The sequence below is a fragment of the Salvelinus namaycush genome, chromosome 40, assembly GCF_016432855.1.
Source record: "Salvelinus namaycush isolate Seneca chromosome 40, SaNama_1.0, whole genome shotgun sequence".
In the NCBI taxonomy this organism is placed as follows: domain Eukaryota; kingdom Metazoa; phylum Chordata; class Actinopteri; order Salmoniformes; family Salmonidae; genus Salvelinus; species Salvelinus namaycush.
In genome coordinates this window covers 16,811,214-16,827,988 of record NC_052346.1, presented here as the reverse complement: position 1 = coordinate 16,827,988, position 16,775 = coordinate 16,811,214, and the positions used below count along the sequence as shown (strand labels likewise).

Here is a 16,775-nt window from a genome sequence, read left to right as displayed (position 1 = left end):
ACATTTTCAAAGACATTATAGTTAGCCACGTCATTGTTCATTTTCTTCCTAATATTGCTCAAATCAATTGTGATCAAATGTAAAGATTCAATAGCAATCCATGAATGTGACCATCAATGGGTAAGACCTTTTTAATTGACCAGATTGACCCTATTTAATGATCATTTAAATGAAAAGCATGCTATTTAAAATCAATAGACATCCTCTTCTCAAATAACTGATCCAACAATTACTATTGTGTGTGTGTGTGTCTCAGAAGAGGAAATGATCCAACCAGCAGGCCCTGTATGTATCTACTCCCTCAGCAGTGCAGAGATGCCATGTCTTAAAATAAGCTTCAAACAAACTCATCTTCTCATCAGTATCAACACAGGCATTTTCTCAGGCACGTCCTGATCAGCTTTTCCATTCTCAACATAACGTCATACAAAACTGACCCTGGGTCTGTACTTAGGAGTGGCACGCTCATACACTGTAATCACTTACCAATTCCAAACTGAGCCCTTTATACCTACTGGAGAGCACATCTGAAAGGATTGGACAAGTGAAAGCAACATGGCAGGATGTGTTGATACCTTTCCTTTCCTCAATCTACCAGAAGTACCCAGGGTAGGTGATTGGTCTTGAATTTGAATGGAGCAAGCCAGTGAACTACAGTTTTCATGGATTGTAGAACTATGCTGACATCTAGTGTTCAATAAAGTTAGTTGCATCACCTGCACTTTGGAAATTCCAATTGCATTCCCCCCCAAACCCCGAATTGTTGTACGTTTTTCTAATGTTAGCCAGTCAAAGAGAGTTTTTTCATCCAAATGTCCTTTCTTTGACCTCGGATGACTTCAGCAGGCCACCGTGGTCGACTACATTCCATGTGAGCATCCACACGCACGACAAACCCATAATAGTCCTCAAGAGAAACAACAACACTTTCACTTTCATATGGATCGCACCTGCGGGCGATGGCTGACCAAGGAATATCAACTCCCAGTATAATAGGCCTAGTCACTATATTCTGTTGCATTTATGGCGGACAATTCGTCAATGGTAAGTGAATGTATTTCTCCGGACTAGTAGACTATTTATAAATCGAGACACAATTACAGAAAACTGAGATTTCAGTCTAGTGAGACCAAGTGTTTGGACGCGCTGATCCATGATCGACGCTCCTTCACTACTCTCCTGTCCTAGAAAAATCCCTTGATGGATTGTCCTAGGAATACATTTGGTATTGTTAGCCCGTTTCTATTACTTTTGCTTACGAAAGTATTTTCTTTTGTTGACATAAAAAGTTATTCAAAATACCAGTGGTGGAAAGAGTACATACTTGTCATACTTGAGTAAAAGTAAAGATACCTTAGTAGAAAATTGCACAAGTAAAAGTGAAAGTTACCCAGTAAAATACTACATGAGTAAAAGTCTAAAAGCATTTGGTTTTAAATATACTTAAGTATCAAAAGTAAAAGTATAAATCATTTCACATTCCTTATATTAAGGAAGCATTTGTGTTTGGCCAGGGGCACACTTCAACACTCAGACATCATTTACAAAGGACACGTTTGTGTTAAGTGAGCCAGATCAGAGGCAGTAGGGATGACCAGTGATGTTCTCTTGATGTGTTTGAATTGACCCATTTTCCTGTCTGCTAAGCATTCAAAATGTAACAAGTACTTTTGGGTGTCAGGGAAAATGTATGGTGTAATTTTTACATTATTTTATTTAGGAATGTAAAAGTAAAAGTTGTCAAAATATTAATAGTAAAGTACAGATACCCCCCAAAATGACTTAAGTAGTACTTTTAGTAGTTTTACTTAAGTACTTTATACCACTGGAAAATACTACAACTGAATTTAGGCTAATTACTAGCCTAGCTCGAGTTTACCCACCATCTATTCCCCACACCTTCTGTTTCCCCGCCCTACAATATTTTGGGTTTTAGTTACTGCATTTTGTGCCAGGTGTTGCTTTTGGGGCCATTGTGCACTGTCTAGAAAATAAACTAGGGGGAAGACGGTTGTATTACAGGGTAATAACATTGTTCCCTACAATAACTCAGCCCATTTATACCGTATGAGGGCAATGTGACTATGTCATGTTAACTGTGGTGTAACTCTGTTCTCATCCCATAGCAGCTGGACCGTCCACCACCCGTTATGTCATCACAAACGGCAATGTCATCATCAATCCTGGGATCCGTGGTGGAGTTCTACAGGAGATCCTCTGGAAACATGGTGTAAATAAGGCGGTGGAATGGAACACTGCCGGGATATGGGAATTTCGTGATTTTAAAGGGAGGACATCATTGAACAGTACAACAGGAGAAATCACTATCAGACATCTGACCAAGCAGCTCAGCGGGGTGTATGAGGCAGAGTGTATGATTAGTGGAAAAATACAGACCTTTCAGCAGAGAGTGGAAGTCATTGGTGAGTCAGGGTTTCCTAAAGGATGAATCAGGACCGACGTTTGGGTCATAAAGTCACTTGGTTGGCAACCACTGGCTTGTTGTAGTATGATAAGTACTGTTGAAGAGCTGCTCACTTTTGAAAACATTTAGTTTCTGGTTTTGTTTTGATTTAATTTCTCAAACATAAACTAAACCTATGCCGCGCTCTCCACAAGTCCCCATGATAAGAATTCCAGGGTGATAGCAATCACATCAGATGCCCTTACCTAGAACCAGCCATTCCGGTTTGTGGAGAGATAGCGAGAGAGAGGGAGGAAATAATGTCGACATTTCCATGATTGTGCAAGACTTTCAGTAAAAACAGTTGTCACTAAGCTAACAGAGAGACTGGGAACACAAACACATTGTAAAGAGAGAGAGACAGTGTGTGTGTGTGTGGGTGTACAGTGTGTACAGTGTGTGTGGGTGTACAGTGTGTACAGTGTGTGTGGGGGGGGTGTACTGTGTGTGTGTGTGTGTACATTGTGTGTGTGTGTACAGTGTATGTGCACCACCACGTGTTCTCTGCTATGTGACATACTCCTCCATTTCCATCCACAGACCCAGTATCACAACCTGAAGTCACCTGTGAATTGAACGGTACCGTGGCAACACTTTTCTGCAGTGCTCAGGGTCCACTGGTGGAGTACCGCTGGTCTTGGCCTGACCACCAGGGGGAGATGTGGAGCCACGAGCAGAGTGGACAGCACTACAACACCACATCCCCAGAGTCAGACAGCTACAGCTGTAAGGCCAGAAACCCAGTCAGTGAGAAGACACAGACCTACAACAGCAACGACTGCCTGGCCAAGAGAGATAGCCGAGATATAGAAGGTTTGGGTTTTGTGAAGTGAATACCATTCTTTTGGAATATTTAGTCAAGTTTAAATCATGTATTTCAATGCTGTTGATAAAGGAATGAGAATTCCTTTGTTCAATTTCCACTGACCATGTGACCTGACCTGTGTGTATCTGTCTGAATGTGTGTGTGTCAGGTAATCCTGAGATGTACATATACACTGGTATTGGTGTAGGTGTCTTGCTGTTGGTTGCTGTTGTAGTTGCTGTTGTGGTCTGGCTCATCAAGAAGCGTTCCAAAGGTAAGCCCAGTTTTAAAATAAGTACAGTAATACCTTATAACAGGGTTCTTTATTAGGAGTCTCCTTAAAGTTGTATTGACATGGTTTTGATTCATTGTGTTCGGTTTAGACTCATAATCAACTGAAGAAAATCTGTCACTTTGTCCGAACTTGCATTTCCCTTTCTTTCTAAGCCCTCTAGTCGCTCCATACCTGCATACCCATTGACTTCCCTTCTTTCCTCTCCCTTGTTTTTGTAACTAAGGCCAAGCTAATTCTGTGGATCAATCAAGATCTGTCGGCTCCCTTGGTGACACCACAGCTGATACTTTCCAATCCGGTCATGACATCCCTGTTCCACTAGATTTGTGGAGAACAGGGAATGCCAGCCATCTTGAAGAGGATCGAGAGAAGGCGGTGGCAATCAGCCAGGCAGAGATTGGGGAAGAGGAGAAAAAGCTATTACTAGATGAAGAACTTACTTGGAACACAAGTGTAAAGGACAGGGTCAATCAGACCAACCAGACCAGCAAGGCTGTGAAAACTGGAGAGGGAGAGGGAGAGGGAGAGGGAGAGGGAGAGGGAGAGAAGAAACCATTACTAGACAAGGCAGGATCCACTGATTCAGATGTTATTGTGAGTAATATCCCATTCAAACTGAACAACCAGAATCAGGTTAGCGGTTGGGAGTCCGGAAAGAGACAGAGGGAAGAAAAAGAGCAGAACGCAGAATCCAAACAGAACATGAACGTTACCTTGGGGAGTATTACCGAGGATACCGGCCAAACTGCTCCTCCGAAGCCACCTCGGAGCAGCCTTAACTATAATTCACCGTACCCACAGATTCTGGAGACACAGCATAGCAGAGAGCATCATGGGAGAGGACCTGACCAAAGCATGAGTGGTTATGGCACAGAGGGAGATGGAGAGGGAGATGGACAGCTTATGTCCCAGAAAACCTTAGACACAGGGGAGGAGAGTGGAGGAAAGGAGGCGGGGACAAGAGAGGAGGGAGAACACGTTGAGAAAGAGAAGGTAGTAGGAGATGATTCAGTGAGAGTGGAGGGAGAGGGACAAGAAGAGACAGATAGGAGAGGTGATGGAGGAGAAAAAAAGGGACAGGAGAGAGAGATGGAAAATAATGAAGAAGAGCAGATGAAAGGAGAGGAAGAAGACAGAGGGATGAAAGGAGAGGAGACACAGAAAGGAGGGAAGGGAGAGGAAGGAAAGAGCCCAACTTCTCCCAAACAAACACTCCCCCGCAAAGCCCCCCGACCACCTCTCGCCCCAAAACCATCATCTAAAAGACATAGCAACCAGATGGGTGTAGAACAAGGAAGCGTAGTGAAGACAATGGAAACCCAGAAGAGCAGTAGTCAGGTAGAGTGAGGAACACCTGACCTATCAGGTCTGAGGACCCACTAGCTCAGTGTCAGACAGGACAGACACTCCTGATAGAAGCAGTCCAGGATTGTCAGCTGGTCTCAGAGCCACAGCATTTAGTCCAAAGATGGACAGTGGTACACTATCCAATCCAGGAAAGTCCAGTTCAGGTGCACCCTCTGGACCAGTAGACACCAGTTCAGATACAACTTGTAGAGCAATAGAGAGTAGCTCAGATACTCCAACAGAGACCAGTACAGCTACAGCCTCTGTACCAGGAGAAACCAGTTGAAAAGCAGTTGTTGAAATAGTTTGTTAAACAAAAATGTTAGGCTCTGTACGGGGATGCTTTGTTTCTCTTATATTTAGACAAAATTAGTTCAAGTGTATTTAAAACCAATTATCTTTAGACTTTTACTTTAGTCATTTTCTATTAAAGTATCTGTACTTTTACTCAAGTATGACAATTGGGTACTTTTCACCACTGTATTATAGCACATCAACATAATGTATTGTGTTGGTACAGTATACAGTACATTTTTTATACCAACATACATTTTGTATTTTTAAGTGCATTTTATGAAAAAAATGTTTAATTAAGAGCTTTGATCCTTTACATGGTGTGAGTGCTGATACTTTGCTCTATAAAAATAAGACATATTTCAAATGTTAATATTTTTAAAAAGTTGTGAGAAATTTTATTTTGTCCCGACTTTCAATAATGCCTGAGGCGTAGGCCCGTATAAAAAAGAAGAAATAACCCTATCACTTTGACTTCATGGATCTCACTTGTGGGATATGGCTGACAAAGGACGATCAATTCCAACTGTAATAGTATTAGTCACCATCTCCTGTTGCATTTGTGGCAGATAATTAATGAATGGTAAGTGACTATATTTCCCGCAGGTATTCATAATTATAGTCTAGACGCACTCAAGTGAAACAGAGGAGATTTCAGTCTAGTGTTAACTGACAATATACACTGCTCAAAAAAATAAAGGGAACACTAAAATAACACATCCTAGATCTGAATGAAAGAAATATTCTTATTAAATACTTTTTTCTTTACATAGTTGCATGTGCTGACAACAAAATCACACAAAAATGATCAATGGAAATCAAATTTATCAACCCATGGAGGTCAGGGATTTGGAGTCACACTCAAAATTAAAGTGGAAAACCACACTACAGGCTGATCCAACTTTGATGTAATGTCCTTAAAACAAGTCAAAATGAGGCTCAGTAGTGTGTGTGGCCTCCACGTGCCTGTACGACCTCCCTACAACGCCTGGGCATGCTCCTGATGAGGTGGCGGATGGTCTCACATTTACATTTACATTTAAGTCATTTAGCAGACGCTCTTATCCAGAGCGACTTACAAGTACATACATTCATACTTTTTTTGTACTTTTTTGTCTCCTGAGGGATCTCCTCCCAGACCTGGACTAAAGCATCCGCCAACTCCTGGACAGTCTGTGGTGCAACGTGGCGTTGGTGGATGGAGCGAGACATGATGTCCCAGATGTGCTCAATTGGATTCAGGTCTGGGGAACGGGCGGGCCAGTCCATAGCATCAATGCCTTCCTCTTGCAGGAACTGCTGACACACTCCAGCCACATGAGGTCTAGCATTGTCTTGCATTAGGAGGAACCCAGGGCCAACCGCACCAGCATATGGTCTCACAAGGGGTCTGAGGATCTCATCTCGGTACCTAATGGCAGTCAGGCTACCTCTGGCGAGCACATGGAGGGCTGTGCGGCCCCACAAAGAAATGCCACCCCACACTATGACTGACCCACCGCCAAACCGGTCATGCTGGAGGATGTTGCAGGCAGCAGAACGTTCTCCACGGCGTCTCCAGACTCTGTCACGTCTGTCACATGTGCTCTGTGTGAACCTGCTTTCATCTGTGAAGAGCACAGGGCGCCAGTGGCGAATTTGCCAATCTTGGTGTTCTCTGGCAAATTCCAAACGTCCTGCACGGTGTTGGGCTGTAAGCACAACCCCCACCTGTGGACGTCGGGCCCTCATACCACCCTCATGGAGTCTGTTTCTGACCGTTTGACCAGACACATGCACATTTGTGGCCTGCTGGAGGTCATTTTGCAGGGCTCTGGCAGTGCTCCTCCTGCTCCTCCTTGCACAAAGGCGGAGGTAGCGGTCCTGCTGTTGGGTTGTTGCCCTCCTACGGCCTCCTCCACGTCTCCTGATGTACTGGCCTGTCTCCTGGTAGCGCCTCCATGCTCTGGACACTATGCTGACAGACACAGCAAACCTTCTTGCCACAGCTCGCATTGATGTGCCATCCTGGATGAGCTGCACTACCTGAGCCACTTGTGTGGGTTGTAGACTCCGTCTCATGCTACCACTAGAGTGAAAGCACCGCCAGCATTCAAAAGTGACCAAAACATCAGCCAGGAAGCATAGGAACTGAGAAGTGGTCTGTGGTCACCACCTGCAGAACCACTCCTTTATTGGGGGTGTCTTGCTAACTGCCTATAATTTCCACCTGTTGTCTATTCCATTTGCACAACAGCATGTGAAATTTATTGTCAATCAGTGTTGCTTCCTAAGTGGACAGTTTGATTTCACAGAAGTGTGATTGACTTGGAGTTACATTGTGTTGTTTAAGTGTTCCCTTTATTTTTTTGAGCAGTGTATGTTTTGACACAGCCATCCAGCGGGCGACAGTTTTTCATTAATGTTTGTTAGGGTGCAGACTATTGAGCCGAGTTAAGGGTGTGCATTATAAGAACATGTGAACTATATTGACTGTGCCATTGTGTATTTTAAATGTGAACGGTAGGCCTACTTCACAGCTGAATGTATACTGGGCTGTTATTACTGGGTAGGACAAGATGTTAATACTCGACTAAAGGCTATGGCATGTTAAGAGTGATGATGCAACCATATAAATATAATTTAAGTAGACCTACCGGACTTATGATTATATTTCTAAGGGTGTAACTCTGCTCTTTTCCCATAGCAGCTGCAGCTTCACCAATACGTTATATCATCACAAAGGAATGTCATCATCAACCCTGGGATCCCTGGTGGAGTTCTACAGGAGATCCTCTGGAAACATGGTGTAAATAAGGCGGTGAAATGGGACACTGCCAGGATACGGAGATTTCGTGATTTTAAAGGAAAGACATCCTTGAACACCACGACTGGAGAAATCACTATCAGACAGCTGACCAAGCAGCTCAGTGGGGTGTATGATTGGTGGAAAAATACAGACCTTTCAGCAGAGAGTGAAATTCATTGTAAAGTCATTGTTTCCTAAATGGAAGGTCGGGACTTGTGATCCAATGATGGATCGGGACCTCTTTTTAGGTACTAGCTAAAGACGGGGATGTAACACATTTAAAAAATGTAATCTTTATTTAACTAGGCAAGTCAATTAAGAGCAAATTCTTATTTACAATGACGGCCTACCCCTAGCCAAACCAGGACAACGCTGGGCCGCCCTATGGGACTTCCAATCATGGCCGGATGTGATACAGCCTGGATTCGAACCAGGGACTGTAGTGACGGCTCTTGCACTGAGATGCAGTGCTTTACACCGCTGCGCCACTCGGGAGCAAAACATGTCAAAGGTTCAAACACAAAAAGGTTGCCAACGACTGTGTCATGTGCTGTTAAAGTGCTGAACAGGAACCTTGGTTAGTCCACACTTTTTAAAGACATTTCTGTTTCTGGTTATCTTTTTACTTTTCTTATAAACAAACCCTATATGCAGCTCTCTCCAAACGTCCCCATGATAAGAACGCAAGGGACTTTTGTTGTATATCAGATGGGAGAACTATGCAGGTTTGTGAGTAGAGAGAAACAAAGAGACAGTCACAGATAAATCTGGCATGTGTTTGTGTTTACATGTGTGTTATAGGGATTCCATGGATCCCCATACTAGCAGCTTTTGATGTCCTGGCCTTAGTTTTGTTTGTTGTTGGAGTATTTCTGATCTACAAGAAGTGTTATAAAGGTAAGCCCACATCTTTAAGTAATAATATGGTGTTTTTATTTTGCTTTTACTCCTTTAAATTGGATTTAATCTCTCAGGATCAAATGATGATTTCAGGTCAAACACTATTCATTATGTTAAGTTGTGACTAAAACATCCCACTGGGCAGAAACTGGTTGCATCTACGTTGTTTTTACGTCATTTCAACCAAAAATGAAATGTGATGATGTTCAATCTATGCCAAAAACAGATTGGATTTACAAGGAACTTCATGTTTTTTCACCCAACTTTGAACCTAAATCCAATTACATTGTGAAATGTTTTATTGATATTGTAACGCTCGTCGTCGGTGGAAGGAAGAGTGGACCAAAGCGCAGCGTGGAAAGTGTTCATGATATTTATTACAAGAAACACTCAAATAAAAATAACATATCCAAAAACGAAAGCGAACAGTTCCGTCAGGCACAGACACTAAACAGAAAATAACACCCCACAAAACTCAAACGGAAAATCACAACTTATATATGATCCCCAATCAGAGACAACGATAGACAGCTGCCTCTGATTGGGAACCACACGCGGCAAAACAACAAAGAAATAGAAAGCATAGATTTTCCCACCCGAGTCACACCCTGACCCAACCAAACATAGAGAATAAATAAGGTTCTCTAAGGTCAGGGCGTGACAGATATCACGTTGAATTCAAGTTAGTTGACAACTCAACCAGATTAAAATCCAAACTAGATGTTGAAATGATGTCTGTGCCCTGTGGGAAATCTGTCACTTCGCCTGACGTTGCTTTTCGGTTTCATAGCTACAGATTGTTAAACCAGATAATGTGATTTAGTCAAAGATTTTTGGTATCCATTTCTGGGAGTGACAGGTTAGGTACTGTTTGGTGTAGCACAGAGGATTTTCGACCAACCTTATCTTGGCGATACCATCTTCGTTCTCGATTCGGCCAAACGTATCGTCTAAAATATCCATGTCCGGTTGCAGGAGGTGCGTTTGAATATAGAAAATGCTCCATTATTCCCCCCCAAAATATACACTGCTCAAAAAAATAAAGGGAACACTTAAACAACACAATGTAACTCCAAGTCAATCACACTTCTGTGAAATCAAACTGTCCACTTAGGAAGCAACACTGATTGACAATAAATTTCACATGCTGTTGTGCAAATGGAATAGACAAAAGGTGGAAATTATAGGCAATTAGCAAGACACCCCCAATAAAGGAATGGTTCTGCAGGTGGTGACCACAGACCACTTCTCAGTTCCTATGCTTCCTGGCTGATGTTTTGGTCACTTTTGAATGCTGGCGGTGCTTTCACTCTAGTGGTAGCATGAGACGGAGTCTACAACCCACACAAGTGGCTCAGGTAGTGCAGTTCATCCAGGATGGCACATCAATGCGAGCTGTGGCAAAAAGGTTTGCTGTGTCTGTCAGCGTAGTGTCCAGAGCATGGAGGCGCTACCAGGAGACAGGCCAGTACATCAGGAGACGTGGAGGAGGCCGTAGGAGGGCAACAACCCAGCAGCAGGACCGCTACCTCCGCCTTTGTGCAAGGAGGTGCACTGCCAGAGCCCTGCAAAATGACCTCCAGCAGGCCACAAATGTGCATGTGTCAGCATATGGTCTCACAAGGGGTCTGAGGATCTCATCTCGGTACCTAATGGCAGTCAGGCTACCTCTGGCGAGCACATGGAGGGCTGTGTGGCCCCACAAAGAAATGCCACCCCACACCATGACTGACCCACCGCCAAACCGGTCATGCTGGAGGATGTTGCAGGCAGCAGAACGTTCTCCACGGCGTCTCCAGACTCTGTCACGTCTGTCACATGTGCTCATGTGCTCAGTGTGAACCTGCTTTCATCTGTGAAGAGCACAGGGCACCAGTTGCGAATTTGCCAATCTTGATGTTCTCTGGCAAATGCCAAACGTCCTGCACGGTGTTGGGCTGTAAGCACAACCCCCACCTGTGGACGTCGGGCCCTCATACCACCCTCATGGAGTCTGTTTCTGACCGTTTGAGCAGACACATGCACATTTGTGGCCTGCTGGAGGTCATTTTGCAGGGCTCTGGCAGTGCACCTCCTTGCACAAAGGCGGAGGTAGCGGTCCTGCTGCTGGGTTGTTGCCCTCCTACGGCCTCCTCCACGTCTCCTGATGTACTGGCCTGTCTCCTGGTAGCGCCTCCATGCTCTGGACACTACGCTGACAGACACAGCAAACCTTTTTGCCACAGCTCGCATTGATGTGCCATCCTGGATGAACTGCACTACCTGAGCCACTTGTGTGGGTTGTAGACTCCGTCTCATGCTACCACTAGAGTGAAAGCACCGCCAGCATTCAAAAGTGACCAAAACATCAGCCAGGAAGCATAGGAACTGAGAAGTGGTCTGTGGTCACCACCTGCAGAATCACTCCTTTATTGGGGGTGTCTTGCTAATTGCCTATAATTTCCACCTTTTGTCTATTCCATTTGCACAACAGCATGTGAAATTTATTGTCAATCAGTGTTGCTTCCTAAGTGGACAGTTTGATTTCACAGAAGTGTGATTGACTTGGAGTTACATTGTGTTGTTTAAGTGTTCCCTTTATTTTTTTGAGCAGTGTATTTTTTTCTCCAGTAATCCAACAATGTGTACAACGTCATATTGTCTATTTCAAATCTTCTCTCATTGTTCGAAACAGGTGAGTGTCATCATGACATGCGTCACGCCCACCCGTCTCAATCAATGAGAGAAGATTTGAAATAGACAAGGTTTTGTCATAAACCGCCTCTCCATACCTCTACGACCATTGACTTTGCCTTCTTTCATCTCCTTTGTTTTCCCTAACATTCCCATATCTAGACCAATGCAAAGCCAATAGAGACCCTGAGACCAGATCTGTCTGCTCCATTGGAGGTATCACAGCTGATCCTCAACACAGACATCACATCCACATGCCTCAATGTGGGCTGAGCCCTGGGAATGGACCACTCAGAAGAGGTTCCAGAGAAGGCAGTGGGAACCAGCCACTCTGAAGAGGATCCAGAGAAGGCAGTGGGAACCAGCCATGCAGAGAGTGGGGAGAAGGAGAAGCAGCCATTACTGGAACAATAATCTGGGGTTAAAGTAGAGGACATAGTCAACCAGATCACGCAGACCAGGGAGGGTGTGAGAACCAGAGAGAGTGAGGGAGATAAGAACCCATTACTGGACTATGACAAGGCAGGATCTACTGATAACGTAGGTGGTACTGTGAGTAATAACCAGTTGAAACTAAACAACTAGAATCAGGGCAGAGGTTCCAACCAGCCTAAATATTAGATGAGGACACCGACTAAGGAATGTGAAGACGGAGAGGGGGAGGGAGAGAGAGGAAAGTGAAGAAAGAAAGTGAGGGAGAGGAAGAAGATGGACTCATCTCACCCCTTCCAAAGACCCCTCAGATGTCACGTGCCAGCGATGGATACAGCCTGAACCACAATCTAACACTCCCAACAGGTTCAGGATAAACAGTGGGGGAACCGAGCTGACCAGGAGTTACATGAGGAAAGTGACAAAGGAAATGACTGAGAGACAGAGGGAGAGAGAGATGGAGAGGAAAGGAGAGATGTCGATGGAGAGACGGAGGGAGAGACAGAGGGAAGATGAGATGCAGAGAGGGAGGAAAAGGAAGACGAGGAGACACAGAATGAAGGAAAGGAAGAAGAGGGATATAGAAAATAAGAAGGTGACGACCAACAACAGGAGGACATCCACTCTGAGGTGGAGCCAGGGTCAGAGGAGCAAGAGGAGGAATCCAGCAGAGACACACACACAACAGCCAGACTGACGGTCAGAGGTCTCCACCAACCCCTCAGAGAATGGACTAAGATGGAGCGTCCAGAGAGAGAGTAGGTGAAAGAACCTAACGTATCCCAAACAAACACCTCCATTCTAAATTCCATGAGGAGGAGATGCACTGCAATACTTAATACAGCTGGTGGCCACACCAGATACTGACTGTTACTTGATTTTGACCCCCCCTTTGTTCAGGGATACATTATTCAATTTCTGTTAGTCACATGTCTGTGGAACTTGTTCAGTTTATGTTTCAGGTGTTGAATCTTGTTATGTTCATACAAATATTTACACACGTTAAGTTTGCTGAAAATTAACGCAGTTGACAGTGAGAGGATGTTTCTTTTTTTGCTGAGTTTATGTTGAGGAAAATATTTCATATTGTCAATGTTTTGGTGTGCATGCCATATAGGCCTGTGGATGAATGGCTATAGGCTGGTGAATTAAAATCTCTCTTACACTCAATGGACAGGAAAACAATTAAATTAACTATAGTTATTAATTTACCTTTGTATATGACAGTATTGCCAAGTTTTGTTACATTATAGCAGAGATTCTATCAGTTCTAAACTATATATATGGAATTCTGTGCGTTGCAGCCAATTATACACACAGGGAGGCGCCAAAGACCATGTATCAGTACGACTACAGGAAGGAATATTTCAGAACTGGTTAGAAAAAATTGCTTATTAAAGTTATTATAACATATATAAATAATGCAATGTGTTTGTTATAAAATATTATTTAGTTGCAGCTATTAAACGTAATTTACAAGTCAAATGGAACGTTATTTTATTTTCCACCAAGAGGTGATGAATAGGGAGGAACTAAACCACATTTTACTTTCACTTTCACAGCCTTAGGAAATAAAATATCAGAAGTAGGCTAGACTATGAACCACACATTGTTTTGGCATATCTAATTTGAATTTACTTTTACTTATTATCTCAACAAACAAACGAATTAGCAAATATGCCCAAACTAACGCTCATCGGATTGTACTTTTGGATTTGTCTGGCGCAAAAGGTGGTTTCCGGAGGTAAGTTGAACCGATTGGCAAGGCCCAACGTAGTTTTTGGCCTACTTAATATTTGTAATGTTACTTGTGTGCTATAGTGTGCTTCCTGTATAGCCTACAATATTATCACATAATGTTTGACTATCATGAACAATAGGTGTATGATATGTTACAATGTGCCTTATGAACACAATGTGCGTTGCAACTTCAAGAACACGCGAAGCCGCCCAAGTGTTATTCACATCAATGAAAAAACATGGCAATCTGAAACAAGAAGCTTTTATAGCGACATTAGCCTAAACACGCTCTTCATAGTGATTTTCAACATGGAAAGTCTGAATGGTTTTAAACGAAGTCTATGTGGGTTTCGATGAGAAATAAGGACCGCACCCTTATTATTTTTACACACACACACATGCGCACACACACACACACAATTTAGGAAGTGATCGAATATTAAGTCTTGGGCTGCATTCCAAACACTTGTATACACTTGCAGGGCAAGGGAGGAAGGAATGATTTTTAAATGGACTGCACTTGCCTGGAAATTCGTCACTCATTCATCCCGGAGGATTGTGTTTTCAGCCATTGGTAGCTTGTGGGTGCTTTATATGCGCTACAGTCAATTATGATTGCATGTCTACTTATATGAACTCTATCATTATTAATATACTCCACCTGTATGATAGCTAGCAAATTAATAAGCTAACTAATGTAAGCCTGCCTAGCTAGAACTTCTGAAGGAAAATGTTTTATTTCTACAATTTCCAAAAGCTAACCAAACAAAAACATCATTACTTTTACGAGACATGTTTGGGCTGTCATGTGCATTAGTAGCACAATTTCAAACCTTTAAACATTAGTTTTTACTTACACTTGTATGTTGACTTATCCATATTGACATTGAGGTTTTAATTTTCGGCTGACTTTTCTTAGTGGATGTACAATCATTGCGAATTGAAGTATGGGGCGTTTCAGGCCCTGACGTGAACATAATTGTACACTCGCAAACTCAATCAAAAACGAGGGCCGAGGGGCTTACATTGCAAACTTCCCTTGTTTGGCTAATCATTTGGACCGATGTCCAAGATGTTGATAGGGATTCCTCCAAGGGCATAAGGCGAGGTTAAGTGGACGAGGGTGTGTCTTTTATGAGTTTGAAACGCAGGCCTGGCCTAACCAAGGCGTAAACCAACAGAAGGGTCTGCGTGATCATGGCAGGGGCGGTGATATGGACCGGCCTTAGGGGGGCTACCATACCTTCTTGCCCCTCCAAATAAAATATTTAAATATTTGTTATTTATTTGACTGAGATGCACGCCGACAGAAAGAGCCAGCAATCTCAGATAAAGCATCCGAGCAAGCGAAACGTCTCCCCTCTGTCTCAGTATTTGTAGACAATGTATCTGATGCTATGTGGACCAAAAAAGAGTATGGCATGTTTCAGCAGCGAAGTGAGAGGGCTCACTCTCGCCAAAATCAGTCCAGAATAAGCCCTATGGGCATAATATGCAGACATAACCTTGTTGTCTGCCTTCCTGCCTTTGGGACAATGACTCCCATCATTAGCACGGAGACATGAGTATCTATCTCATCATTATATAAAGTTAGGATGCTGGCTTCCCCTAAAGTAAATTGATGATTGTTTTGCCAAAATTATATAATTACTTATATAATTACTCCTGCCTAAATGAAAACATTCAAAAAATACTATACCAGAGAGCATGACTTAGCCACAGAGGATCATTAAAATACTTCACCAGAGAGCTTGACTTAGCCACAGAGGATCATTAGCTTCTTTAAAAAAAATCTACTCACTAGTGCATAGGCCTTTGTCTTTCCCACGATTTGGGCAGCGGGTGTGCAATATGTCTAGCTGACTGAGTTTTGGCCATCAATAAGAATTTGTTCTTAACTGATTTGCCTAGTTAAATAAAGGTTAAATAAAAAAAAAAATATATATATATATAAGAATCTAAAATATTTGTGAAAATAATGTGTCTTGAGTATAATTTTTTATGTTGCAAGAAGAACAAGAAGAAGGGGAGGGGCGTGTTTCTCTCCAGAATGCATGCACTCAGCTCTCCAGAATTCAATCCGCAGTCTCTCGCCAATCCTTGCCCATTCATTGTTTCATTGTGTGAATTGTTTGCCGTTTGATTGTTTATTTTTTATCAATTCCTCATTACATGTCACAAGTAGGCCTAGTAAATGTTAATCGCTCTTCATTTGGTTACATTTGGATCCAAGATGGCGTAGCAGTGAAGACGTGTTTTTGTTCGTCCTCTCGTGTACTTTTGTATTTTTCTTCTTTTTTGTATATATTTCAATTTTATTTTCACTCTTTTCCATTTTAATTCGATTATACCTTCCGGTAACCTGCCTCACCCAATGTGATATGGAATCGCTATTATTTTTAATTTTAGAACACATTCAAGAACCACCAGAAGCTAACAAGCTAATTAGCTACAAGCTATTTAGTCATTGTTAGCCACTGCTAGCGGCTTTTACCTTCTGCACAGATACCAGCCCTGTTTTTAGCCTGGATAATACTCGCCAATCTACCAGTATTGGACTATCTCTCCACTACAACGCCGGATTCCTGCCGTAATCCCTGGACCACCACTTCTGATCTTCACAGCTAGCTAGTGGCTAACGCCCCTGCCACGAAGCTAGCACCAGTTAGCCGTGAGCCAGGCGCATCTCCCGGCTAGCAAACTAAATTCTACAATACCTCTTTCGCCATCTGGCTTGGATCCTCTGTCGAGACGGCGCCCCGCCACACCACCACGACTGGTCTGCCGACGAATACTCCATCCGCTGTGCCTTCAACCGGCCTCCGTCGGAGCAGACGCTCCTACTAGCCCCGGGCTACTAACTTTATAACTTTTTTGCTCGCTTTGAGGACAATACAGTGCCACTGACACGGCCCGCTACCAAAACCTGCGGGCTCTCCTTCACTGCAGCCGAGGTGAGTAAAACATTTAAACGTGTTAACCCTCGCAAGGCTGCAGGCCCAGACGGCATTCCCAGCCGCGTCCTCAGAGCATGCGC

General features: G+C 43.3%; 2 protein-coding genes and 1 long non-coding RNA gene across 13 annotated transcripts in view; all 3 read left to right on the top strand.

Moving 5' to 3' along the window:
• The first annotated feature begins 781 nt into the window (after nt 1-781).
• Nucleotides 782-5,670, top strand: LOC120033311. Of its 2 annotated transcripts, none has more exons than XM_038979593.1 (5): nt 782-1,044; nt 2,130-2,423; nt 3,005-3,277; nt 3,439-3,543; nt 3,788-5,670. In XM_038979593.1, exons 1-5 carry the CDS (start codon nt 960-962, stop codon nt 4,909-4,911), a joined length of 1,881 nt encoding a protein of 626 aa, XP_038835521.1. In that variant the 5' UTR covers nt 782-959; the 3' UTR covers nt 4,912-5,670. The 2 variants fall into 2 exon arrangements, with proteins under 2 accessions (XP_038835521.1, XP_038835520.1); XM_038979592.1 differs by having other exon boundaries at nt 783-1,044; nt 2,127-2,423.
• Nucleotides 5,671-7,498: 1,828 nt separating this feature from the next.
• On the top strand, nt 7,499-12,892 carry LOC120033452. Its single transcript, XR_005473963.1, has 3 exons — nt 7,499-8,570; nt 8,795-8,890; nt 11,729-12,892. It is a non-coding gene; the product is annotated as an uncharacterized LOC120033452 (long non-coding RNA).
• Nucleotides 12,893-13,528: 636 nt separating this feature from the next.
• Nucleotides 13,529-16,775, top strand: part of LOC120033359 — a 53,491-nt gene continuing 50,244 nt past the window's right edge. For 4 of the 10 annotated variants that reach the window (XM_038979671.1, XM_038979669.1, XM_038979668.1 and 1 more), the window contains exon 1: nt 13,532-13,742. In XM_038979671.1, the coding sequence (XP_038835599.1) occupies nt 13,676-13,742 (67 nt within the window). In that variant the 5' untranslated portion in view covers nt 13,532-13,675. Of the gene's footprint in view, nt 13,743-16,775 lie in introns of all 10 variants that reach the window. The other 6 variants (XM_038979675.1, XM_038979674.1, XM_038979673.1 and 3 more) reach the window with 3 other exon arrangements.